The following is a 25486-nucleotide window of genomic DNA, read 5'->3' as shown; positions in this document are numbered from 1 at the left end:
CGGGCCCTGTCGGGCCTGCTGCTGGGGGCAGGAGCCGGGCCCTGCTGCTGCTGCTGGGGCCACAGTCGGGCCCTGCTGCTGCTGCTGCTGGGGGCCGCAGTCGGGCCCTGCTGCTGCTGGGGGCCGGGGCCACAGTCGGGCCCTGCTGCTGGAGGCCGGAGTCAGGCCTTGCTGCTGCTGCTGGGGCCACAGCGGAGACAGATCCGTCGGCTCAGCAGCTGAGCGGGGACACGGAGATGCTCCTTTCACACTGAGCTGAGCACCGACAATCAGGCCTTTGTCAGGGAGGCATCTGCTGTTACAGCTCACAGGAAGAATACATGGGTCTTTTAAAAAGTTCACTCAGTGGGCATCAGTGTTAAAGATAAGGTGGCTTCATGTCAACAAACACAAAGTGGATTTATTAAATCAAATGTAGCCCTTTCGTATTATGATTTACATTTTGTTTTTTTAAATGTTGGCAAGTTATATATTCAGTCTAACATTTGATGCTACATTGCCATTAGCTAACTGTTGTATGTTAACTATTATACACCTTAATGAAGCCATAGAAAATAAAAGCTACCCTTTTCTCATTTTCAGCACAGTAGCAGTTATTGGAATTCCTCTTATAAAAGGCCTATACACCACTTTGGAATTTATAGCAAATTATTAACCAACAGAATACACTTGTTCTTTAAACAATTACACATTAACCAAAGCACAATGGTATCAATGGAGCCTGAAAGCCATGATTTGCATTACTGGTGAATACAAGTTAAACCGGTCTCTCTCACATACCCAGCATAACAGAAAGTTTACACTTTGAGGACAAAAGGTGATTTAAAATAAATATTTAACAGGTATCCTGAGATGAAGTAGCAGTTGTATGGCCTTAACAAACCCGCCTCTGAACACACAGCTGATGTTAAGCAGTAAATGAATCATGGGATCATTTATTCAACACATAATGACCTAAGCTAGAGGGAACTGCCAACATTCAGCCAGCAAGCATGAACACTGGCAGCCTGTTTCAACTTTTCTGTAACTTCTCAAAAATAAAGCAATTTATTTTTTGTAGTTGTGTGTTTGTATTTATCCAAATAGAAATCCTGAACAATAACAGCAAGTGAATATTATCAGCTAGTAAAAACTTGGCATCATTACTAGAATATATCCCTGCAACTATTAAGATTCAACATCTACATTTAATTATCAAATGGGTTCATGTATTTTTAGTGGCACATCTGACCAGTCATTTCCTGGAGGCGTCAGCACTGCAGTCAGCATGTCGTGGTGTCCCTGAGACACTTCACCTCAAATTGCTCCTGTGGGGAATGTCCACAGTATTGAGTATGTGAGTCGCTTTGGATAAAAAATAGCGTCTAACAAGTCACATGTAATGTCATTTCCTCCGAAGACAAATAACAGCCCACCTGCACCATCTTGTGTTCATTTACAGACATGACTGCAGACTAAAAGGTGTAAAAGTCGACTGTGCATCTAGCTTTGAAAAAAAGAACAAAAACGCAGAATTCAAAACGTCTTTTTTGGAGCATTTTATTACTTTTTTGACAAATATATATGAAGGTTTCCTATTAGGGAAACATTCTTTCAAAAGATACGTTTACAGCAAATTCAATCCTGCAAAGAGACAGGAAACATGATAAATCAGCAGGAGACATGATGGAGCTAACCATTTCTATTTGTGCCCAGGAAAGGTAAGGGTGCAATTTAATTATAATGATTTCATGAGAGCGATATAGAAGTCAGTTAACTCCAATGGGACTTTTTCATCATCTGAATTATCATGATACATGGGGTGAATTTATCGTTTCGCATCAAGGCACACAAGCAATGCTTTTTTTTTTGCCAAGACATTGGTCCCATTGGGCAGTACAACTGTACAAACTACAGAATAAAAAAACAAAACATAACATAGGGCTTGGTTTGCAGAATAACAACAAAAAGAAATCTCAAAGAACTTTAAATCAGTAATGTACACAGCAATATTGAGTTTAGAACTCGGGACCTCAACAAGTCTCGAGACAGATTAGTTCTTAAGTGTGGTGGCGGTGATATTTAAAACAAATTGCTCAAATCTGCTGCCCGCCACGGAAGACCTGCAACTCTTACAGAGGGTGTAGCTCAGTGAGAGAGCGCTTTTCCTGCAGTATGAATTCCGGTAAGCTTCTTTTTCCCTGCCTGAAGTTGCTCTCCCTCCTTGAAAACGGCAAAATGACCAGGAGTCTGAGGAGAGTTTCAATGTTACGGAAACTTCTAATCTGTGACGTCTTGAGCGTGTCGAGCACAGTGGTTGGGAGATAGCCTGCCAGGGGATCCAACCATTTCTCCCTCCACAACTTCATCTCAGACTGAAGAGAGACTTGATCTGGCAAGTCCTCCTTGTACAGGCGGAACACAAGACCACTCAGAATGTTGGTTTCTACTTTGGACATTGCGTAAGGCACAATCTCCAGACACTTCAAGGTATCCAATACCTTTTCTGTGAAAAGGTCGTCAATTTCGGCAATTGAGTGCTCTACAAGCTTCATGCTTATTGATTCTTTGTAAAACTCACTCAAAGGCTCTAGGAGCACTGAATGCAACATCGTTACATGGAGTTTAGAAGCCAGCGCGGTGGCTTCCTCAAACCAGGCCTTGTGATGGGTGGCAACATCACTCTTCAGTTGACTGAGGGACGCTTTCAGATCAGACAAATTATTCACAGCATGTAACATATCTAAAGGTTTGCCCTGAAGAGACTGACTAAGCTTTGTAGTTACACTCAAGATGTTCTTCTGCACAACTGTTGATAGGATGAACTCAAAGTTTCTGACCGCATCGAAAAACTGTGAAGCTTGCTGCTGGTCTGAAGCACTTCCCTCTCCTTTCAGCTCATTCAGACAGAGCATGACAGCTTCTAAAATATCTACCATCACCTCGTGCATCACATGGCTCTTGTCCCAATTCTTGATGAGTTTGTCCCTCAGCTCGTTGCCCTTTACCTCATCCTGCTGGAACACGTGAAGGATCACGTCTTCCAGTTTGTTCTGGCGTTCGACATCCTCAGTGAGCCAGTACAATATTTTACTTATGAGAACTGCTCCGTCTGCTGCTTCCTCAGGGGGAGACGATTTAGCCAGCCATACATTAAGAGACAAAGCAGAGCTGACAGTTCTGACAGCCTGGGGGTATTTCTTAGCTATAGCTAAACTTACAGCCCTCATTTGAGCTCCTACTTCACCAACACTCAGCAAGGCCTGGCCTCTACAGTACTCCATGTTGAGACCCCACTTCTCTGAAAGGGCCGCCTCAATAGAATCTGCAACAACAACTGGGTCTTCACCGAAAGGGATGAAAGCTAGTGTTTCCTCACACTGGATGTCTTCTTTGCTTAAGTACCTGATGCACAACGGGACATAGATCTCACCATCAATTTCAACAGCCTGCTCAGTAATAAATGTAAAGAACTGAGAGTTCCAGAGTTCCTTCAGGATTTGTTCCCGCATTTGTGGCTCGTAGAAAGACACTGCTTCTCTTGGTCCTTGTGCGACCTCCAATATTATGTGCCCATCAGCCGATGTCACCTCCCCATCAGCAGGCTCCTGCGGTAGAATGGAGGTGTCTGTTGGTGCTGCCGCTTTAATGCCTCCTGATTTAAACATAAAAATAATGTTAATGCCACAAAGTTAATTATTATTGATCATCTTATGATTACAATCAAATACATTGTGATTCTTGATAATCAAGTTGCCATAAATGGACTTACCATTGTCCAACTTCAGTCTTTGCAAAGTTCCCATCACCTACAAAATATGTAGTCTTATTAGAATGGCTGAAAAGAATGCTATTAACTATGTTAACTTAAACAACAAATAACAATCTTAAAACCATTTGAAATGTACCTGGGAAAGACATGGACTGCTCTCTGGATCGACCTCAATACACTTCTCAATGACCTCTGGCAGTCTCTGCAGAGTTGTGCAGTGAGAGAGAAGCACCACATGATCCACTCTGCTGCCTTTGCATACAGTGCTTTTTAACAGATCCCTCATGGAATTCAAAGTGGTCTTCATCAGGTCCCACTCCATACTGACACTAGGCAGGACAGCTACTAGCCTTAGCAGTGAGGTCACAGTTGGGTGGCTCTTTGACTCAGGATGCACTAGTGTTTCAGCGATGGATGATGGCGGAGCAGCATCCTGGTATTTCTCGCTCCAGACGGCGGCCCATGCGTTGATTTCCTGCTCAGCTGCCTCAGGGTCAGAAACATCTGCAAGGTAGAGGCTGAATGGCTTGTCTGTAGACTCGGGAGGAATGGTCTGGGGATTGCAGGAGGGCAGTAACGACAGGACCGACAGGGCCTTTAAGTGGCTGTCAGAGAAGCTGTACTTCATATCGTGGATGAGACTCCCGAGGAGAGGGACGCTCAGATTTTCCCTGTAATATATCTCAGGAGATTCATAGCTGTTGGCTTCCTCTGAGAAGTACACATGTTCAGGAGCTACCTTGATTGCTAGCTGGAATGCCTGCTCAAACCAAGTGGAGTGCAGAGTGCTCACATTTACTAACATTTTGTCAAGAGTGTCAATGATCGAGGGGATTTTTTCCACTTCACAGAGAATGTCAGCAGGGTTTCCACAGCGGAAGACAGTGCTACAGTTACGAAGAGGAGCGCAAGCATTCTTTAAAATCACAAGGGTGACGATGAAATCCATGTTCCTCAGAGCAGTGGAGAGTACTTGAGCATGCATTGACTTTGCTCCTGTGGCACTAGAGCTTACAGCATCTAGGCAGGTGAGGACACCCTCTAATGTGTCAGCAAGTAGGTCAAAAAAGTCCTCTCTCTTTTTCCACCTCGAGCAACATGTTTCTGGGAATTCATCGAGAGCCTCTCTTGGCATATTCAAAAGCCCGTCAACGGCCTGTGCCAGCTGTTCCTCCAGTAAAGGAGATTCATCGAAGAACAGCAGCAGGTCTTCTGTGATATCCAGCATTCTTGCTACTGAATGGCAAGGCACACTTCCTGCCAGCCAATGGGCAAGGCCGCATGACTCACTGGGTGTCACAACAGAGAGCGGATAGCTCTTGAGGAAATCCAAAGACATTTTCTTCAGGCTTTGATAACCTGAGCCCAGGTGCATGAATGCTTGTCCCCGACATTGAGACATAGGTACGCCCCAGTCTTCAGTGAGAATCTTTGCGAGGTTATTCGCTTGTGTATCAACATGACGGTTTTCATCAAATGGTAAGAAACCCATCAACTCTACTTTTGGAGCAGATTCTCCCACATACCTGATAAAAACAGGCAGGTGGGTCTTGTCAGCAATTCTAACAGGTTTGTCTGTGATAAGTGAGAAGAACGGCGATTCCTGTATTTCCTTGAGTATGACATCTCTGATTCCATTTATGAGGAGGTTCACCATTTCATCATCACCTATAGATGGTGTGCATTTGCTCTCGTTTCCAAACCAGTGGCACAGGCTGAGCTCCTGGATGAAATGCTCTCCATCCTCTTCTGAGAGGTCAGAGAGACTGACATTCTTTTTCCCCAGTAGTGTGGCCAGTTTGAATACTGTCGCCAAACTTTGACGATTATCTCCTGAGTGGCCATTCTCATCTGCTGTTTTTATCTCTTGGTCCTCAATCTTGTCAAGAGATTGCTCAATTATAGGCTCTTCAGTTTCCTCCTTGACACAGTCAACTAGATATATCAAAATAAAGCAGAAAAGAAAACAGGAAATGGTTATTACTACAAGTTACTTTTTAAAACTTAGTATGGACATAGTATATCTATGTTCTCTTGTTAATTAGGAGTCGTTAATACATGCAATAAGAGTAAGATCTCTAAATAGCTTTACCTTCCATGTTATTTTCTGAGTTCCTGATGAGATTTTTGGATTCCTTGTCCTGTGAATATATACCAAGAAAAATAAACATTAGTCTGATGTTCAAACAATATAGAAATTAGGGATAAAAAAACAACGAATAAATACTTGCTGCCATTTTTATGAAATAACAAAAAGGTATGTACCAGACAAATGCCCTCCAAGGCTTGCGGAGTAACCTTCAGACACTGGGTCACCATGCGGTCCAGGTCTCTGCTGAAGTCCGTGCCCACCTGCAGCATAGCCAGGCACTGGGACCTGACCTTGGGGTTTGTATTTCTCAGGTACTCTTGGAACCTCTTGTGGCGCATTATGACACCGCAGTCCTCCAGTGCTGTGCTGGGAAGCACCGACATGATCCTCAGCAGGGCATTGATGTTCCCAAAGTACTGCATGAGTGGGAGACGCAATGTGTGAAATATTGAGCCTGGTACGGTCACAGATGCAACTTTGGTCTTCCATGTTACCCTCCAACAGCAGAGCTCTGTGAAGAAGTTGTCAGCATCAGGGAGATCTCTGCTGTAGAGAGGGGGCTTTGACTTCAAGCTCTCAAACATGTAACTCACTGTGACTGAGCATGGAACTAGGGAGAGGAAGTTAAGAGCTTCTTTGTGGTCCTCTGAAAAATGATCCTTCACTGCATTGATAAGGTTATCCACCAGGGGCACACTCAAGCCATCTTTGTAAAAACCAACTGGCTTCATCATCCCGTCTCTTGGCATTGCATTTTGGCATGAATCAGGAACTTCAATCTGCACTCTGAGACTCTGTGCCATTGCACAGGCCTCGTCAAACCAGTTCTGATGAAACACCTTCATGTTGGTTTTTACTCGGTTCAGAGTGGCCACAATACCAGCGATTTGGCAAAGTTGGGATGCGGCACTGAAGTGGTCCTTCTGGAGACCTGCACTCAGCTCTTTGGTGAAAGAGGATGCATTCTTCAAGACCACCATGGCAATGATGAAATCAAATTCCATTACTTTGCGGAGGAGGGCCCCAGCTTGGTCAGACACAAAGGCTTTCCATCTCTGTGGGTTATTTTTGATTTTCTCCAGACATTCAACCATCGGCTCTAGCATCTGCACAAACACCTCATAAGAATCATGGTTCTCCTGCCAAAGAGCACAGAACTTCCCCTGTAACTCTTGGACCTTCTCATAGCTCTCTCTGAGACCAAAGGCTATCACATGGTCCAGCTGTTTCTGGAGAGTAGCACTGCTTCCAAAAAACATCAAAACCTCTTCAAAAGTATCCAGGGCTCTCTTAATAGCAGGCACTGGGATGGATTTTGACCACCATGTGTTGAAAGAGTAGCAAGAGCAGTGCGTGCTTATAGCAAGAGGATGAGTCTCCTGGACTTTGCAGGCAAATGCTTTCAGCTTGTAAGAAACATCCCCAGAGCCTAGGTATGCCTGGCCTCTGCAGTTATTCAAATCAAGATTCCACTCAACTGTTACTATTTCCAGAAGACGCTGTCCCATGTCATCACAATCAAGATCTGCCTCAAGGAATCCCATCAACTCTAATCGCATGACATCAAAGCTGTCCACGAACCTCAGGAAAAGTGGAAGGTAGTCTTTCTCTCCAAACTTCACAACGCGGTCGATGAACAAGGAAAATAATGAAGTGCCCACTTCCAAGAGGATTCCCTCCCTGACAGCCTTCTCGCACACAGTGAGAACTTCTTTCATTTCAGACTTGGTCACATACTCAACCTCTCCTTCCTGAGCAGAAGCATCACCCTGTGGCCTGCTGTGACTGCTGTATGCAGACGTCACTGCAGTCTGCAAAGCAGATTTAAGAGCATCTCTATCAGTCTCTGCACACTTCAACTCCACAAGCCTTTCAGCATCCATCTCTAGGTTTATGAACTGTAACTCTTCTTCAGTGTCCTTTTCAGCATGGTTCCCATGGGATGCACCTGAAATGAGAGGTAAATAGGTCTTACAGCTAAATACTTCAATCCGAAAAGCATTTACTTCCAAGACATTTTCAAATATATTGTCCTGTTTTAAGCTTAAAATAACCTTCCCTGAAATGTTTACATTATGTGATAGAATGGTTAACATAACTTTAAAGTCATCTCACCTCTGGATTGCTTTTCCTTTGTGTCATCATCCTGTAACAACACACACAAAGTACATTGTCATTTCAGGCAGAACATTTATTTTAGAGCAATAAAATTCCTGCTTTTCAAAATCCACTAACCGTTTGCAGCAATTTCAGGATGTCTGGGTGTTTCTGGACATATGAATCCACTATTTGCTCAACATTGAAATGCACATCTTGGTTCACGTAGACATATGCCATGCTGCATTTTCTTTGGTCTTCCGGTGTGTCTTTAAGGTAGGAATGGCACCTCTCCAGTACCATATGGTATTGACCATACACATCTGCCTCTGCATTCACACATGGAACAGTGCCCAACACCCGCAGCAGGCTCTGCACATTCGGGTAAAAGCCGATATCTGGAATCTTGAGCGTAGCAAACACTGTGGTTGGTAAGATCCTGCGCTTGCTCGCATGCTTCCACTTCACTTCCCAACAACCAAGCTCTTCGTAGAATGTGTCAGGCCTTGCAAGGTTGTTCAAGTTGGCGTCGGCTACTTTATCCCTGCGAATGCTGAAATTGTGGTCAGCCATGTAAGATGGGACTAACGAAAGCCATCGGAGAATCCTCACCATCTCTGTGCTAAACACTCTCTTCACTTCTGCAACAAGATACTGCAAGATAGGCCGGCTTAGGGTTTCCCTGTAAAAGTCCTCCAGTGGCGTTTCAGTGGCGTTTCCTTGGTCCACCTCTGGTTTAGTGACCTCCACTCCAAGCTTCTTTGCTCTGCCGACTGCATCGGAAAACCACTTCCTGTGGAATATTGCAAGCTCCTGTTGGTATTTGCTTACCAGCTTTAAGGCATTGGAAATGGTGTACTGCAACGTACTGCTGATGCTTATTATTCCCCTGAGACTGGAGTTGAGTATGCTCACACAACAGAGGGTGTTCTTTAGAGCAATAAGTGTGATGATGAAATTGAAATTCTTCAAAACGGGTTTGAGCTTGGCCATCTGTTCAGCAGTATCTTCATCTACCTTTGAAATCATCTCGTTGATGCAGTTCAGGAATGGCTCCAGGATGTCCAACATGGTCTGGAAGGCATCCGTGCCATATTCCCAATTCTCACTGACAGCTGCCTTGATTCTGTCTACTTCCCCTTTTATATGCCCATATGTCATCTGGATCTTTCCCTCCAATCTTTTCCACAGCTCTGGGGTTCTCCTGAGTAACGAGGCCACCTCCTCTACAGTGTTGGCAACATTTTGAATCGAGGGAACAGGCATGCAGCGAATGATCCATATGTTGAAGGCATATGGGTCACTTGGTGACAGAACTACTTGTGGGAACTCCTGCAGAATCTTTGAGGTCAGGTCTCGCATTTTCTGACACATGTTGCCCGTCACCAGATAGGACAGTCCTCTGCAGTGCTCCATCCTCAGCCCCCACTTGTTTCGCAACTCTGCGAGAAGCACGTAAAACAGGTTATCTGCATCCATGTCACACGGTAAGAACCCAATGAGGTGCTTTTGCGGGAACCCATCTACTGTGACGGACCTGACGAACACTGGGATCTGATCCTTCCCCTCTATACTTGTCACATCCTGAAGCAGGATGGAAAAGAATCGTGCCTGTCGGAGGCTGTTTTGGATCTCCTCCCGCATGAGGTCTTCACTGAACTGGAGAATTTCTTTCTTTTCAATTTTCTCCACACAAATACGATTGAGAGCCTGCTGCCCTCTCGAACCGCTGATTGGCTCATTGGTGATGTTTGAACCATTTATGCTGAATCCAGTCAGTGCCAGGATTTCTTTGAAATAGACTTTTAGAGTCTCTTTTGCTTTAGAGCTAGCTACATCCTCTGGTGTTTGGTTCTCCGTTTGCAGTTCATGCAATTCAGTGTTGTCTTCAGGATCGTCTATCCTCTCCTCAGACACCTCTGTTGCGGCCGTGTTTTCTGATGGAAAAATATATATATATATAAAAGGCTGAGGTGATTTTAAATGCTAACCATTTCATTCTAACATAAACCAAAACTCTTGAATAACAAGTTACTGTACCTTTTGATTTCTTCACATAGCCAGTTTCCTCTTCAGACTAGAAGGAAGCAAATTAGCGATTCTAATATTTAGTCTCTTAGTGTCTAAAACGTGTAAAAGATTTTTGAAAGATTTAACAAAAACACTTACAGGATCTCTTGCTCGTTTCCTGTTGCAGGTTGATTGATTATTCACAGGTGAGTCAAATATTGTTGGAACAGCATCGTCCCTTAAGACACAACTGGAGGCGCTCTGGTAAACAAAAAGCAGAAGATCACACTTTGATCTCAATATTCATGTGAAATGGGGAGATTCATATTAGGATGATAACTAAAGATACATTGGGCCTGGGCTGGCTATCAAATAACTAAATGACTACAACATGTTTATTACAAACTAACTAACCAAATCCTTTTTATACTGTTTGAAAGGAAGTTGAATAGATAATTGAAAATCCCTAAAATAATACCCATTACCAGTATACATTATAATACATTATAATATATTATAATGTATATAATGATTTCCCCCTTGTGTAAGAACAAAAGACATTAGAAAACACTGGTTCAACATCACAAGCTTCCCAAAGATAGGAGATATGTCTTAGCTGTTGTATTAAAGTGCATTAGATTTCTAAGGTGCTGCTAATAAACAATGTGGTATGTTTATCAGCCAAGGAAACAAAGACACCATCTGAACCAGGGCTTTGCAGTGAACTGTACGCCTGCTGGGACGCTCCAGCATCAAGGATGTCTTTTTGAGATGTTCTTCTTTTAACTAAAGTGTATTACATAAGCAGCTAACTCTATTTAGGAATAACTTAGTTCCTAGGTTGTGTGTGTATCAAGAGTGAGCCTGTACTGTTTGCTTACTAAAATAAGCACTAGTGGTGGCATTTTCACAACAACTTTCAGATATAAATACATATCATTATTATTATGATGATGAACACAAAAAGGACAATGTATCTTCTTCTCACCTGATAAGAGATGACCGCGGGCTCAAAGTGCTTTGCACACAGTCTGTACTGCCTGTGCAGCTGCTCCGGAGGCTCTGATGCCAGGTCTGGGCGATGACAGTTGTGCAACCATTGTTTGGATCTGAAAAATAAAGAACGTGCATAACTTTCATGTGTCACAACCACACACTCAATCATTTCAAACAAATTCAATATGCATTACATCTGTACTCGATATCTGAAATGATGACGTGACAAACAGACCCCCTTGAAAAAGAGATCTATGATCTCAATGGGATCTGGTTAAATAAAGGTTTGAAATGACTCATGAGCGCTCGAAGGTTGGTCAGTGTTTGCTCTAAGGTCAACTGTTCATTGTGATTCACCAGTTTAACATTAGTGAAGCTTTACATGACTAAATCTTAACTCTAATATTCTTTCTAACCCAAAGACAACGGGACTTACAGACCACTTGTTAGATTGTTTGGTTATGAAACATCTATAGTATGTAACTATAGATGTTTGGTTATGACAAATTAAAAGGCAAGAGAAATTCACCCAAAGCAGTAGACTTAGAATACATTAAAAAGCCATAATTGTCTTATTTCAGAGCATAAAATATGCTTACTGAGCAAAAACAATGAGGTTGATTGAAAACAGACACTATATGATGCCCTTGGTCCAAAGCACTGTACCGTATGCTGCTCAAAACCCTTCTTTAATGACTATTTCCAAACATTCATAGTCAAACATAACATGGTACACAACCGCCCTGATACACCCAGGGATTGTGCTTTGTCAGCTGCACTTGCAACAGCCCTGCCTGTGTTGCTAGATAAAGGGAAGAACTGACTGCTCAGACGCCTTCTCCATTCCACAAGTCCTTTGCATTCATTCTAATAATTGGACTATTCTCAATTCAAATAACTTTATTGGAATGAACAAGTCATGTTGTTGCCCAAGCATTTTACAACATATTCAAATATGAAATGTAAAGCTGTCACATATGCAAGTAATATATTCCCACTGATGCAGTTCTTTCGTTAAATGTTGTATAATACACTACCATTTTCAACGCTGAGTTGAATTTAAAAGTAATCTCTCTCAAATTATTTGTATGGAAGCATGCTCAGAAAAGGGTCGATTAAAGCAAATAAGCTAACTTAACTATATGTAACACAATACAAAGTGGATGCCAGATTAAAAAAGAGCCAACAGAGCAAAGGAGGGGAACAAATACTAACTCTTGCAGGAATGGATGTAAAAAAAGGTTCACACCCGTTGCTCTGGTACTGTCAAAATGCTAATCTGCAGCCGTCATGCCGAATCATAGTCCTTCCATTTATTACATGTTATGCAACATAAACACATTCATTTGTACGAGACAATTTAAATCTCAACGTTAAACAATAAAAACCAGGATAGAAAGGAAGGGGGCGCTAGACTGCTGTTTATTCACCTGATAAAAGTACGTAAATAAAGTTTCACCTTATATTGTTTACAATGAGGTGTGTTGCCAAATGACTATAGACTGTGTGCAGTTTAGAACGCAATAGCGTAAACTAGCACTTTCAATGCGTTGTATTTGAATTGAGCTGAATTGTCAGTGTTGCTAATGTTACCGCACTATGGAGACGGTAGGTGTCGTGTACCGATGGCGATTTAAATTAGAGCACAAAAAGTTTTAAACTATGGTTTATCTTTGTTTGCGACATAACCAAACACATATATGAAGTGAATATCAGCTAATATCCAACGTTAGCGTCGGTTGACCGAGACTGAATGAAAGAACGGAGTGTATTTCACACGGACTTTTCTTTCTAGAGTAACGCTAGTCTGCGCCATTTTCGACCGAGTTGTGTCACTGTTAGCCATGATGTTAGGCTAACGCCAATGCTAACAGTGGCTAGCTAACACATTCATTTTGCATGCTCAGTGGCTCGTTTTTCGCCCACATCCCAATGAAATAAGCACAACTCTTACCGATCCAGATCCAAAGGAAAGCTGAAAAGTGAAGGGGAGTTTTCGGAATCCCCTCGCTGGTAATCACAGTTGGCTGCGGCGCAGCAGTCAGTCATTTTGAACTGCAATGTTGCTAGCTAGCAAGTTAGCTAGCTTAGCTGGCGGTTGCAAGCTGGCAAGCCTACTGTGAGCAAACCTGCTGGAGAGTCTACAGAGCCATGCCTTGGGCAAAAGCTGCAACCAACGCACTTGTATTTCAACGTATTTTTTCGCTTAATGTCTCTTTGGTAAATTAATAAACCACTGATTCCATGCTTTAAAAAAGTTGATGTTGCGTGTTGAGCCAAGAGTCACCGAAAACGTGTTATCCTATCAACCAGGAACTGGTCCGTGTAGTACAAAATGTTCACCAGCAGAGGGCAGAATAGCACCCTCACACTGTGTCAAAGAGTTTACTCGCCAAGATAGTTAATATCCTGTTCTGGTTCTATTCCAACCGAGAGATAAGTGCAAGGGTGTGTTTTTAAATGTTATAGTATGCAGCACCAAAGCAATATATTGCGGAACGTGCATGTATATTCCATAGTATATTCGCAAAATGTCTAATTTTCTATACGTGTATCTATGTTGTGTTAATGTGGGTTTGTACATATCAACACAACTCAAGGATTATATAAAATGGCATGTATACGCTCTTTGCTTTGTGTAGTTTATAAAGGATATTGCTTTTTCGCTGAAGAAACAGCATCAACTTTGTTTGTGTTTCAATCTTGGTCTGTGTTAATTGCATTTATTATAAACATAGCTCTCACTGTTACGTTGATATCTTGTAGTGCAGCCGTACTCTTGAATTGATTTCATACTCTTTGATTTCGATGTGCAGCTTCCTCTGCACATATTTTGTAAAGTAAGATTTGGTTAATGTCCCTCTTACTGTTTTCCACCACAGATCCTTACCTATTATTCGGTAGATCATTTCAATCTCGGACCATGTGTCCTAAATCCCATTTAGCACACTTTTCGACCATCTGTAAATTCAAATGAATGAATGTAGGTTTGATCATACATTAAAGTATTTTTGTTTTCATGTTTCTTGGCAGAAAATAACAGAGTACACTGACTGGAATCTACTGTGTAATGAGTACGGAGTTTGTTGTTAAATATGTGTTTCTCTGAATACAACTTTCAGTTATACTAAAAACATTCACTGGCTATGGTCTATTGTTTTCTCTTAGCGACATTTAGGGATACATTGTGCTGTTTGACTTGCCTGTTTATTACAAAAAGAGTACAAAACAGAACACAGCCCAGCACTGGAATACAAAATGACATGCAGCTATCATTACTTTCATTTAAATACAGATGTGATAACAGTTGCACTTTTAAAGCAATTCACTTTAAGAAGATCACCCTTCGAAAAAAATGGAGGGCAACCACTGCAAAATATGAATATATAAAAAGTGTAGGCATTCCAAATGGTTGTGGTCCTTAATGATAAAATATGTATTTTACACCTTACACTACATTTGAGTCTCAGCGCAGACAGTGACTCAGCTCTTCAGACCCACGAGCAAAATGGATAGTGATAGATACTGACAGGGGTGAGCTAAGAGCTGTGGGTCTTATTAAGGAGCCTTCAAGCATCACACTACTAACTAACCATGGACCCCACACTTAGGTGAATCATTCTCATGAAACATCCTTACTAGTTCATTATAGGCACTGCCCTGGCTGTGCTAATTGGTGTGTTTCACAAGAGGGAAAATCAGTTTAAGTCCTGAGCAAAACACGTAATTTAAATGTGTTCCTATGGTTCCTATTCATTGGAAGGAATGTTCTACCAAGTTTAGTTTCTATATAGGTATTGTACGTTTTTGTTTGAAAACATACCCTTTTTCAACAAAAAAAGCAAGATAAACGGAGACAAAATACTCACACATTTAGAATGAAGACTACAAAAGGTTATAAACAAGCTCTTTATTAACAGGTTTATAGAAGGATGTAAAGCTGAACCCTTTATCCAATTCTGCAGTTCACTTGGTGACAGAGCAAAAACACTTTGACAAAGCCAAGACAAGTATTCACTCCTACCTAAGGTAACAAACTATTACAATTATTTGAAGAGTTGAGGAATGGACTTGGATAGCTGGTATCATGACTCATTTGAACCCTGGCAGGTCTAGAGGATGTGAACAGAGTGGCTAATACTGGAAACATAACAAGAAAAGAGTATAGCAAGGACTCGCATCGTGAAAAAAAAGAAGAAAATCACAGATGTTGGTGTTTATTACTAAATTCATGACACTTTGCGAGCCAGTTTCTCATTCATTTACATTCTAAAACAATACAAAAACAAGCTATAAAAGATGCTACTTCAGTATAATGGCTCAAGTAGTACAAATATGTAAGTAATAACACAAATAAAGTGGTATGATTCATTAACAAAGCTGTGGGTAATCTGTCCGGAGGCTTCACTACCAAATCACAGAGACACATCCTCCCTGTCAGGGTATGTCTTCATATAGACCTCAACCATTGAGTCCAGATCATATGCTACATCACAGTTTATGTTCAAAAGAGCGACACTTTTTGATTTGAATTGGTCAGGCGTGTTCTCCATGTACATCTGGAAGCGCTTGTACGCCACATCACAGCTGTCCTCCAGAGTCAAGGTAGGGATGATGGCGATCAGCTTCAGAACTGCGAGCATGTTCGGGAAGAACTTCACATCGGGCAGCTGCAGCGTTTCCTGGAGATTGGTGGGAAAAGTCTCGCCTTTGCCCCTTTTGCTCCATTTAACCCACCAACAGTGCATCTCGGCAGAGAGGGTTCCTGCATTAGGGATGGAGTTCTTAAACACTTGCAGACTCTCTTCCTCAGGTTCAGTAGACTTGTGCTGCTCTATGACGGCAGGGACCAGGGACAGACATCTCATAGCCTTCAGGTGGTCCTCACAGAAGAGAGTATCAATTTCTCTGATGACATGCTCCACTATGGGAACAGACAGGTGCTCCTTGTAGTAACTCTCCGGCCGAACAGCTCCAGATTCTGACTGGTGCTTTCTCAAGTAAGACCGAGGAACCTTAATTGGGATCTCCATCGCAGTGGCTAGGTTAGCGGCCTCGTCGTTCCAGAACTCGTGATAAACATCAATATTGTCAGACACTTCCTTCAGGGAGTGCAATACAGCTTTTAAACTCGCTGCGGCAAAGTGGACATCTGATGCTTTGCCTTGCAGGTTCCTCCCGAAAGCTTGTGTCAGTGTCAGAGTGTTTTTCATCACAACCAGAGCCATTACGAATTCAAAATCAGCTAGTGCTTTTGAAATCTCTAAAGCGTTGTGTGTGACTTGATCGTTCCACCTCATGTCCTCGTTGTCATGAACACTGTCCACACAGAGTAACAATGCCTCTAGGATTTCCAAGGCCACCTCAAACGCATCATGTCGTCTGGTCCAGCTGGTTCCACAGATCTCCTTCAGCTCCTTGGCTCTCTCTTCTTTGTCCGGGTAGAAAATCGAAATGGCATGCTCCAACTCCAACTGCAGTAGAGTGGACTCACTAAAGAATGACTCAATCTTCTTCAAGGTCGACAAAACAAGCTGAACCCCTGACAAAGCCATTCCATTTGCCAGTACCAGGTTCAATGTACGAGTAGATCTGGGTGTAAGCATTGCCATTGGATACCTTTCTAACAATTTGGCAGAAAATGCTTTTAGTTTACCTAAATGTGTCCCAGAGCAGGAGTGGGCTTGACCTCTACACTGCTCCATATCCAAACCCCAATTGTCCGTCATTTCAGATAGAAGTTTCTCTGCTAAGGCTTCTCTGTGTCCTTCGAAAGACAAAAATCCAACAAACCTCTCCTGCTGGCAGTTAGACTGGTCCACAAAACGGAGAAAGACGGGGAGGAACCATTCTCCTGAGATCTTCACCAAGTCATCAGTAAGTAAGGAGAAAAAGCCATTTTGTTGAACTTCCTCCACAAGCTTACTGCGGATGTATTTCTCACAAACCTCAATCAGCGGACTGAGCTGAGCTGAGGAGCAGCTCTCTGTATTCGCGTCGTACCTCTTCTTAAGGACCTCATCTCCACAGTTCATGCTATATTCTAACAATGCTTGAAAGTTACTTGACCCAAGGCCATCCTGTTTATTATCGCCGGGCCCTGTCGGAGGAATGCTTTGCTCTCCCAATAGCACAAGAACTTTAAATAAGGACTTAAGATACTCTTTGTGTTCCTCTTCTTCTGGGGGAGTCTGGACATCTTTTTTAGCTGTCTCTGCTTGCGACTTCTTGAGTTCTAAAAAGAGAATATAAAAAACAGGCAAGATAAAATGAGTCAATCATTCACTATGTGTCGAATGTGGGAGTCATTTGTTTCATTGTAAGTAATACATGTGTGTTTGTGTTGATATTTCGACTTACTTTTTCTCCCCTTACTGTCTGTTTCATCATCCTTGGTCTACAATAATAAAAGGCAAATTAAAACGTGATTTAAAAAAATGATAATCTACTTATACAAATGATTATCTCCCATTGACAAATTAAGATGTATTCTACCCACCATTGCATTACTGCGCTTCCCCTGTCCATTTTGAGGTTTGCTCTGTCCTTCAAAGATAGTTGGTATGGCACCATCCTTCAACACTGTACCCTGAGCGTCCTGTAAACAGAGTCAAGGCAGAGAAGTCCATTATACAAACCATATTTAGACTGAACATACAAATAGGACTAATGGACTAACTAGGAATGTGATCTTTTGAGAATATAAAACATCACAATATTCTTTTAAGATTGATATTGCAACAATATTGTAGGGGCTTTTTTTATTGTAAAGGCCTTTGATTTGCTTTGTTAAATACTAACACAATAAGATTTTTGATAAATGATTATGAGCAATGCGTATATAATGACTTATTGGGTCATGACAAATATTAAAAGTTTGACATTAACATCATTATTGTATTTCAGCCTTCAAAACCAGAAAAATATTAACCTTTATGCTATTTTATGATATCTACAATCAAACACGATATATAGTCTAATATCACATTATCGGCATATTGCAAAGTCATATTAACTAACTGTTATTCCTGTAACCTATAAAATAACTACATTTGATTCTGTATTGATTGAGGTTGTAGTGAAACAATATACAGGGCAGGACAAAGCCATTATTTTACATTTTAATTGAAGGCCGGGCAATTTGATCCAAAACTCGTGCACATCTTGTAAACACAACTTACACTTTCAACCAAGGATGCTTCAAAATGTTTCCCACACAGTCTGTAGCACTCAAACAACTGCTCTGCTGATTTGTCGCTGAGATCTTGCCTCTGACACTTTTCAACCCACTTCTTGGACCTGAACGGAGGGGATACATCCAAAGATACTATTAATTGTCCATACAATTTTGGCTTCGAGTTTCAGTTAAACATCAATCAGCCAAGGCATGCTTTATTTTACTAAAAACAAGTAACAATGACTAAGATTATAAAGCTAAACAAAACATAAAACAACAAAAGCATATCATGGATATAACAATTCTATAACTAGTGACATTTATTTATTTTGTAGATTAATATGGGAGGCTAACATGAGCCAAACCTCCTGTGTACTGTATTAATGAATGATAATGTATGATGCATAATAAAACGACCATGAACAAGATCTCCTGATGGAACACTCTGTTATCAATCCCACCTGGGCCTCTTCTGCTATAACAAAAGGTTGTAGACGTGCCCTTACAGGAAAAATAAACTAAGTATGTCGTCTACAGATATCATTTACCACAACTGTAGTATTGTATACTTTGGTATGTGTTGTATTTTGTAAATCGGCATTTGCATAACATGTTCACATCCTCCAAAAGGAATCATGATGTCAGGTGTCTCATGTTTGCAAAAAGCAACGCCACGTGCAACTGTCAACCTTCTGAATTGGTTTTGCAAGTTGAGGTAACTCGATATTGTATGGGTTTAATAAAGAATGCGCTACAGAGCGAAACACAGGCAGGACATCTTGCTGAAATATGCCTTGACACTTAAAGCAAAGTTACCCTCGTTGTATAATGCCGTGCTCTTATTTGACGTACAAAGTAACACGTTGTTGTGGGTAGCTTGAGAGCTCCCCGTTTGCTTTAGCAACATTAGCAATAGTTACCTTTCTGGGTCACAAGGAAACCTGAAGAGGGGCTGGGGGTCGGATTGGCCCCCAGGACAGCCCGGCACAGCGCATTGAACCTGCATTCTGTTTTTGTATCATATACTAGTGTTTTCACTATGAAATCCTTTTCAGATAAGCGAACTACGTCGCTAACGCTAAGTTAGCTTTCAAGCTTTGTTGTAGGCCTATAGTAAATTCATTTCCGTCTTTTTCTTTTCAAAATAAAACAAATGCACTTTGCTTTTTACAAAATGTTCTAATGTATCACAAGTTATTGTCATAAGCCCTATGAGAAAATGCATACGAGAACTAGGCTTGACAAGTCTAAATCAACTAGTGTATTATTTTTGATTTTGGTTGGAATTTAGATTTTTATTTTGAAGGCACATTCTTGCAAGTGAAAAAAAAAAATTGTGAAGCGTGATGTAGGCCCAATTCTAAACCACACCCTACCCACTCCCACTCCGTGACGGAGTGAACTCGGTGGCGGGGTGACACTCGCAGCTAAACGAGGCTCCCTCCTGTCAGATGGAGGGTGTAAATGCAACACAGCGGCAAGCTTTGGAACAAACTCCCCTCTCTCCGGCAGAAACAGGAAATGCCGTAACTGTATGTAACAACGGTTTCAAATCAGCATCTCTAGGACACAAAATTAATAACTAAAATAAAACTCCAAACATCTTTAATTGTGTTACTTTTTTGTAAAGCTCTTTTAGTTTTAAACCTGATGTTTATAAGCTTCTTAGGTTTTGCAACAGTCTGTAAATATACACAACTTTATAATAAAATGCATAGGCCTAGGAGGTATGACTAAACAGTATGATCCTAAGTAAAACAAATATGAGGTTATCATGAGGTTGTTAACATCGCAATTTATCAGTGAGTGTTTGCAGGAACTGTTTGTAAACAGCTTGTTTCCTGACGGACACACACAGCGTTGAGACCGGTCAGGTAGAGACCGGTCTCAAGTCAGCACCATAGGCCAGCACCGATGCAGACTCGCTGTTTGAGGGCTTGATAGCCCACTCCCCCTCCACACCGCTCCACACCATAGGCGCTCCACACTCGTTGGTTTGGAACAGCCCTCAATATAATAATATATAGATATATAATAAGTCAGGTCATCATTGTAAATAAGAATTTGTTCTTAATTGATTTTCCTGGATAAATAAAGGTTCTACTACTACTACTACTACTACTACTACTACTACTACTACTACTACTACTACTACTACTACTACTACATATGGCGGACCCTCCGCGTGAACGCGCAAACGGAGGGGTAGGGTGTAGGGGGCGGTTTGGGAATGGCAGAAGGGAGCCTCGTTGAGCTGCGAGTCGGGTAGGGGTAGGGTGTAGGGCGTAGTTTGGGATTGGGTCTCTATGTGGCGGACCCTCTGCGCGAACGCGCAAACCTATGGCGCAAACGGAGGGTGTGGCTGCAGTCGAATAGTCCATTTAGCTTAGAGAGGCTTCTCAATACTCAAATTTCCCCTCCTCGACTCCTCGGTCCTCTGGTAGTGACCCGGAAATGAATTTCAGCGCGCCATTTTGAAGGACATCTCATTTCTCTAAATGCACACCGAGGACCGAGCGTCGAGGAGGCTCTCTGGAGGAGCTCTAACCGAGGATACACTGATGGTTCCTCCACGGCTCCTCCGCGGATGCATTTCCGGGAACGGTGGAGGCGTGACGCACGCCGGACTTATCTCAGCCAATGACAGCTCTGCATGCATCCCCTGGATATTATTTTAGAAACTGCTTGTCAACAGGAGTGACAGTCCGCACACACACAAGACCGCAATTATGGCAGAAGCAAAGCATATATAATTTTCACTCCGAGTGGGAGGATGATTATTTTTGTATCTATTCCAATTCAAAGTCCATCTGTCTCATCTGCAATGCGAGCGTGGCTTTATCGAAGAAGGGTAATTTAGGAGCGGCATTTCAAAACAGTGCACAAACGCTACGAGACGGAATTCCCTCCTAATTCTGCCCTACGCTCCCAAAAGGGGAGGGGCCTGAAAGGACAGCTAAATGCACAGCAGTCCATTTTCACCAGGCCCAACAACAAGAGCAAGGATGCTACCATAGCATCTTATTGTGTCAGTCACGTTCTTGCGAAACACATGAAGTCTTTCAAAGACGGCGAAGTTGTGAAAGAAGCATTCCTGGAGGCTGCCGATGCGTAATAAAAATAACAGTAGCATTTCAACAGGTTTTTTATATGATAAAAACTCAAGTTAGATACCGTTATTAATCAGCTGTAAGTTTGAGTTTGTTTGAACTTATTCATTATAATTATTGTACAAAATGGTATAAGAATGCAAACTTAAATTGATTATAGTCTATTATCAATTCAGGTTAAGAAACTAGTGTTGCTTGCATCCTATTTTAAAGGCATTTCTTTTTATACTCTACTAAAATGCAATAAAAAAAGGGTTTGATTCTATTCATTTTGTCTTTTTTATTGCACTGTTGCAGCAGATTCCTGTGTAGCTTCAGATCTGAGTTGTCTTATTAGTAAGCCTAATTTATACTTTTGTAGCAACACTATTTTTATATAATGGCAAAGAAAAGGTTCAGAGTATTTTCTTTTTTTCCTGTGTCAAACAGTATGTGGCAGCACTGTTCAATGTTTCTTGAAAACATTACCCACTGACGTGTGAATAAACTCCAACTCTGTATCAACAACACTGTTGTGTAACTTCGGTTAAATATTGTGTGTAGATTAGAAAGAGGTGCGATAAAGGATCTGCAGTATTTTATGAAGTATTAATCGTACAAAGGTCAGTTTTATACAAGTAGAAGTGTGTATTTACCTGGTAGTAGGCTGTCAGTAATGGCTACGCCTCTCTATTTGGACTGGTAGATCTCGGCAGACTGGCAACTTTAAAAGTAGCTCTCGGTTCAAAAAAGGTTGGGCACCTCTGCTTTAGGAGCTGTAGGTGTGTGTGTGTGTGGTAGCCTACAGTGTGTAGGTGTGTGTGTGGTACAATGTGTAGGTGTGTGTGTGGTACAGTGTGTAGGTGTGTGTTGTACAGTGCGTATATGCGGCGGACAGACGGGTCTCAATTGGTTTGGTGTCCTCTGCTTACTTGTAATACGTGTACAACTTTTGGCCCGTAATTTCAATTCCCCATTTCAGCGACCAGAGAGAGGGGGGGGAATATATCCAGTCTCTGATTGTGTTACGTTATTATGAGAGTGCTCACATAGGCAGGGTCGGCGTCATGGGGGGTCATTCGCGGGCCATGCCCCCCCAAATGAGTCACTGTGCCCCCCCAACGCAGGGTGGGCAAGCCTTGCCACTTTGCCGTTTTTTTTTTTTTTTAATCATATAAGTTAAAACGTTTCCACTACAAGTTTTTTGTGTGAAATACATCAGAAATAAAGAATGCAAATATAAAACACAGCCTGACTCACTGCTGCTCTCTGATTGGTGTGTTGCTTGAATGACCAATGACCCCCGACTTTTATTTTGTTATCATTACGTGGCTGTGTGTTTAGATGAGAGCCCAGTGGCGATCTGTCCATCTGTTATACTGATTATACAGTAAAGCTATCGAAAATAATATGATATACAGTACAGTACAAGCAGGGCCGCCCCTGGCCAACTTGGGGCCCCAAGCAACATTGTGAGATGAGGCCCCCCCCCCCCAACCGACAGGAGTGAAACACATTTTTTTGGAAACAAAGTAGGCTACTTATATAAATATAATTCCTGTTTATTATTAGTATCAACACAGTTACTTTTGTATACAGTGAGGTAAATGGTAAATGTGCATGTACGTCTGCATTTCCTGCCAAATACTAGCCTCAAAAAGATTAAAATATAATGAATGCAAATAAACTACTTCTACTAATAATAAGAATCAATTCAATAATATAAATACTATATTATTTTATTATAATTTAGTTGTAATATAGTCAAGACAAAACATGCTTATGACATGCTCAAAAACTGATATTTCTTAAATCTGTATTCTAGTTCTCTCTGTCAGCAATGTATCAACAACTACACACACATTTCTATCAGTATTTCTCTGTGTTGTGGTTGACATGATGATGACTGTTAGGAGTTAAGGGGAGAGGCTGAGCATCACCATGAAATGTGCAAATTGACATAAAAATGAATAAAAGGGGAAACAATGCTCCATGTTTTTTAGGCTGTAAACTTTAACTGTTATTTAAGGCAACTAGACAGACAGTGTATCACTCTTCCTCCTGTACATTAGCAGATAAAAGGCATAACATACTTGAATGAATGTTAAATAAAGAATGCTGGAAATAACTGCATCTCCATTAGCCTATATGCTCTGCAGAGACTCCCTTCTTCATGTCGTGAATTGCAGCTGATGTTTTAATATGGCAATTGGCAATTTGACTTATACAACATTCGCAAGTTGTACATTTGACTCATACAATAACCCACCTTCGAGTGATGCTCTAGTTTCTTCATGTTTTGTTTTTATCCCCTCTTCCTTGTGCCGGACTGAAACTGTCTTTTCACCGACATCTCTTCACCTGCACTAGTGGCCGTATCAAAGCCGTGATTGGTCATATGTCAATTCATCGCAACGGTGTCGGGTTACAGACGTGCTCCCCTTCTCACCTCTCACTCTCTCTCGCTGTGCGCGGACTACTGAGCTGAGAACTGCGCACAGCAGCTGAGGCCCTCTGGGCGGGGCCCCAGCTGCGCAAGGCGGGGCCCCATGCAGCCTGCGTGATTGGCCTGTAGGGAGGGGCGGCCCTGATTACAAGTACATGGGTCTCTGTGTTTCATTCAAGCTCGGCTCTGTGTGTGTGTGGCACGAGCGCATTTTGTGAGTGCGCGAGCGGTAACGTGGAATGTTGTTGTTAGCATCTGGTTAGCTAGCTATGCTAACGGAATAAAGAGCTGTTTCTACACCAAAGTGGAGGACAGTCCTCTCCTGTCAGACTGAGAGGATCTTATAACGTCAGCTCAGTGAGGTAAGGACTCTCTTAGTGTTTAGATAGTTCACTTTAGTGTAGGTTATCTCAGTGGGTCTCAAACGGTTTGGTCACCATTTATGTAAACAAATTGCGAGGAACACCTATATATGATCATTATAGTTATTAAAGAATAAGAGAATAAATGAAAAACTGGTATGAAATACTATAGGACAAGAATACAGTTTAAAAGGGGAGTGATTAGTAAAATATCCATAAAGAAAAAGTAAATCTGTAAACAGTTCTGTTTCATATGGATGCTGAGAGATGTAGGCTATCCATAGATCTCTTCATTTTGCTCTCAAAGTGCACCAGATTGATGCATTTAACTTTAATATTTTTTAAATAATCTTCCCGGGGGAGCATGCCCCCGGACCCTCCTAGAGGAGGTTAGGTCCACACCCACCTAAAACATGTTCACATGGATAGGATACTAAATACATTTGCACACTTTTATATGGTGGCCTATGTCCATATGTTTCTGTTTTGGTGGTCATGCCACAACCGTGCATGTATGCACAAGTCATAGGTGCGCTATAAATAGCATACACCCCTGCAATGTGTGTGAAAGACAATAGACTTTACAGCATGTTTTTTTAAATTGAAGTTGCGTTGGTGTTTGTGTGTTGGTTGTTGACGGCAGTGTGTGCCCCCCCTTGGTAAATGATTTCCCCCCCATTCGATTTGTTCTAGAGCCGACCCTGCTCATAGGCCTACTTTAAATTGTATATATTTATAGAAATATATTGTGTGTGTGTGTCCGCATCTGTAGCCTGTTATTGTCTCATTATACCGCACTTTCAATGAATTCAAAGTAAATATGTGGGGGAACAATGTTCAGCTGATCTAACAGAGATTATAAAATACAGAGCTATGACAAAACACTCGACAGCTGATGCAGCTGTTGCCACATAATAATGAACGGATGTCGCTTTAATATGGAGGAGAGGAGTTCTCATTTCTTTAAACGTCTGCTGCTTCCCCTCCTCGGTCCTCCGCTCGCATCTCCTGTGGGCGGGACTAAGTCTCGAGGAGGGGAGTCGAGGAGGGGAAATTTAAGAATTGAGAAGCCTCTTATGAACCTTCCTAACGGAGTGAAATGACCCGGAAGTCCCTCAGTGGCAGCCATGATAAGTGCTGTTCGAATCCTCCAATCCTCTAGATCAGTGGTTCTCAAACTGTTTTCAATAATGTACCCCCTTTAAAAAGAAAGTTCCCCCTGAACAGCGCAGAAACCATTTTTTTAGGTACAAAATGCCTATATAAAGAGGTACAGTAGGCTACAGCGCTGCACCATCAGTGTCTGATTTATTAAAACAACAACATTGTAACTGAGAAACACTTAAATGCTACATTTCAAATGTTTACAATCCATCACTAAATTCATGGCAAACCAATTTTAACATCATGCAATAACACTAAGGCGACATAAGTTGCATTGAACTGATCTTTTTAATAAGTTGTAC

General features: G+C 41.8%; 2 protein-coding genes across 2 annotated transcripts; both read right to left on the bottom strand.

The window, feature by feature from the left end:
* Positions 1-1523: 1523 nt before the first annotated feature.
* On the bottom strand, positions 1524-13277 carry si:dkey-250d21.1. Its single transcript, XM_034226815.1, has 11 exons — positions 12901-13277; positions 10939-11059; positions 10110-10211; positions 9981-10017; positions 8079-9877; positions 7959-7989; positions 6017-7791; positions 5844-5892; positions 3888-5686; positions 3752-3788; positions 1524-3634 (listed from the first exon to the last, which is right to left on the bottom strand). Exons 1-11 carry the CDS (start codon positions 12993-12995, stop codon positions 2112-2114), a joined length of 7368 nt encoding a protein of 2455 aa, XP_034082706.1. The 5' UTR covers positions 12996-13277; the 3' UTR covers positions 1524-2111.
* Positions 13278-14839: 1562 nt separating this feature from the next.
* On the bottom strand, positions 14840-19266 carry thap12a (THAP domain containing 12a). The gene is made up of 5 exons (XM_034226770.1): positions 19044-19266; positions 18128-18245; positions 17446-17544; positions 17307-17343; positions 14840-17181 (listed from the first exon to the last, which is right to left on the bottom strand). Exons 1-5 carry the CDS (start codon positions 19127-19129, stop codon positions 15362-15364), a joined length of 2160 nt encoding a protein of 719 aa, XP_034082661.1. The 5' UTR covers positions 19130-19266; the 3' UTR covers positions 14840-15361.
* Positions 19267-25486: the final 6220 nt, after the last annotated feature.

Source organism: Gymnodraco acuticeps, unplaced genomic scaffold (assembly GCF_902827175.1).
Source record: "Gymnodraco acuticeps unplaced genomic scaffold, fGymAcu1.1, whole genome shotgun sequence".
NCBI lineage: Eukaryota > Metazoa > Chordata > Actinopteri > Perciformes > Bathydraconidae > Gymnodraco > Gymnodraco acuticeps.
Note: the sequence above shows the minus strand (reverse complement) of the source record. Positions and strands in the feature narration are given on the sequence as shown.

Excerpts from the sequence above, each read along its gene's own strand:
- si:dkey-250d21.1 (XM_034226815.1), bottom strand. The coding sequence starts at position 12,995 with ATGACTGACTGCTGCGCCGCAGCCAACTGTGATTACCAGCGAGGGGAT. Across the intron at positions 7,990-8,078 it reads TCCTGAAATTGCTGCAAACG|GATGATGACACAAAGGAAAA; the intron begins GTTAGTGGATTT and ends GTGTTGTTACAG. Across the intron at positions 5,687-5,843 it reads CTCAGAAAATAACATGGAAG|TTGACTGTGTCAAGGAGGAA; the intron begins GTAAAGCTATTT and ends TGATATATCTAG.
- thap12a (XM_034226770.1), bottom strand. The coding sequence starts at position 19,129 with ATGCAGGTTCAATGCGCTGTGCCGGGCTGTCCTGGGGGCCAATCCGAC. Across the intron at positions 17,545-18,127 it reads AAGCATCCTTGGTTGAAAGT|GACGCTCAGGGTACAGTGTT; the intron begins GTAAGTTGTGTT and ends CTCTGTTTACAG. Across the intron at positions 17,182-17,306 it reads AGACAGTAAGGGGAGAAAAA|AACTCAAGAAGTCGCAAGCA; the intron begins GTAAGTCGAAAT and ends TTCTCTTTTTAG.